We start from the raw sequence: 1,261 nt of genomic DNA on the forward strand, positions 1-1,261 counted from the left end.
TTTTGTTAATCATCACATAAACTTGACAAATCACGACACATCACATCTAGATATACATTAGTCCTGACTTTGTCCTGACCTCGAAACTTGACTAAATGAATTGGCAACATTGCCCCAAAAATAGAATATCTGCCATAAAAATCTTCAATGTATCCAAAACTCTAGTTATTTTCTATATTTCTATTTATTTTATAAAACAAATTTCATTTTATGGCTATATTACACTGCCGTGTTTACCAGCGGTTTTCGTAGAAATGGCCTCTGTTGAAGTGGATAATATAAAACGTAAGTAAAGGGAAACTTCACTATTGTTCCAGTAAGTTTTTCTTTTTAACTCTTTTATGCTTCCGTTATTTAGTAGCTTGTTACATCACCAGTAGTCTTGTAACGATACTGACCATCTTTCTATCGGACTCATTTCTTTATTTGATAGTATTAAAGTATACGAATTTGTAATACAACATGGATTGGAATTAAATAATAAATAATTTTATGTGTCCAAACTTAATATTGACAAGCTTGTAAAATAGCATATGTATATATAATTATAAATTAAAGTATTTTATATTAACTTTATGCTAATCAATCTAATGGTACTTCAACTGAAAAACAATGTCTTGGGAAAGATAAATAGTGCTGATATATGAGCTAGAAATAAGGCCGCTGATCCCGAGGTTCTGGGTTCAAACCCTGGGTTGGGCTAATAAAATGTTAGTTATTAAATATTCAAGAACACAATTTAAAATTCAAATATTTTCAGATCAAACCGCGCGAGAAAATTTTTGACTCTTATATTTTTGAAACTTCGTCCAATCAAGTTAACCGTCTGGCGTCTTTTTCACCTCAACATATCCTTTTGTATATACCTGCTTGGTATCTGCACTAGTTATGTTATTGCTATTACTCAGTTTACTGAATTGTAAAAATAAAATTAATTATGCGCTTAAGCTCTACACGTCATCGTTTCTAATTAAAAATTAAAATAATACAGATGGTTCAGAATAAAAATTTCAAACATATTGGACTATATTTTTTCACTTTTTTCTAATGTTTTCAGCCTATTTCTCCTGTTTGGGGTTGAATTTCTAAAAACTATGAAATACGTATCCATTTATTTGTTTAAGCTTCAATATCATTGTTTTTACATCGACAATGACAGAGTCCCCAAACAAATTTTCAACTGTAGATTTTTAAAAACGCTGAAATCCATTTTTTTTAATATTTCCGAGAGGGCAAATGACTCTACTCCACCTGATGGTTA

The 1,261-nt window shown here is 30.1% G+C and overlaps 1 protein-coding gene across 1 annotated transcript; it reads left to right on the forward strand.

The window, feature by feature from the left end:
- Positions 1–218: 218 nt before the first annotated feature.
- Positions 219–923, forward strand: LOC126776615 (uncharacterized; the record flags this gene model as incomplete). Its single annotated transcript, XM_050499265.1, has 2 exons — positions 219–289; positions 761–923. Coding segments are annotated over 2 exons (234 nt in total), but the record flags the coding sequence as incomplete, so codon positions are not given.
- Positions 924–1,261: the final 338 nt, after the last annotated feature.

The sequence above is a fragment of the Nymphalis io genome, chromosome 20 (genome assembly GCF_905147045.1).
Source record: "Nymphalis io chromosome 20, ilAglIoxx1.1, whole genome shotgun sequence".
In the NCBI taxonomy this organism is placed as follows: Eukaryota; Metazoa; Arthropoda; class Insecta; order Lepidoptera; family Nymphalidae; genus Nymphalis; species Nymphalis io.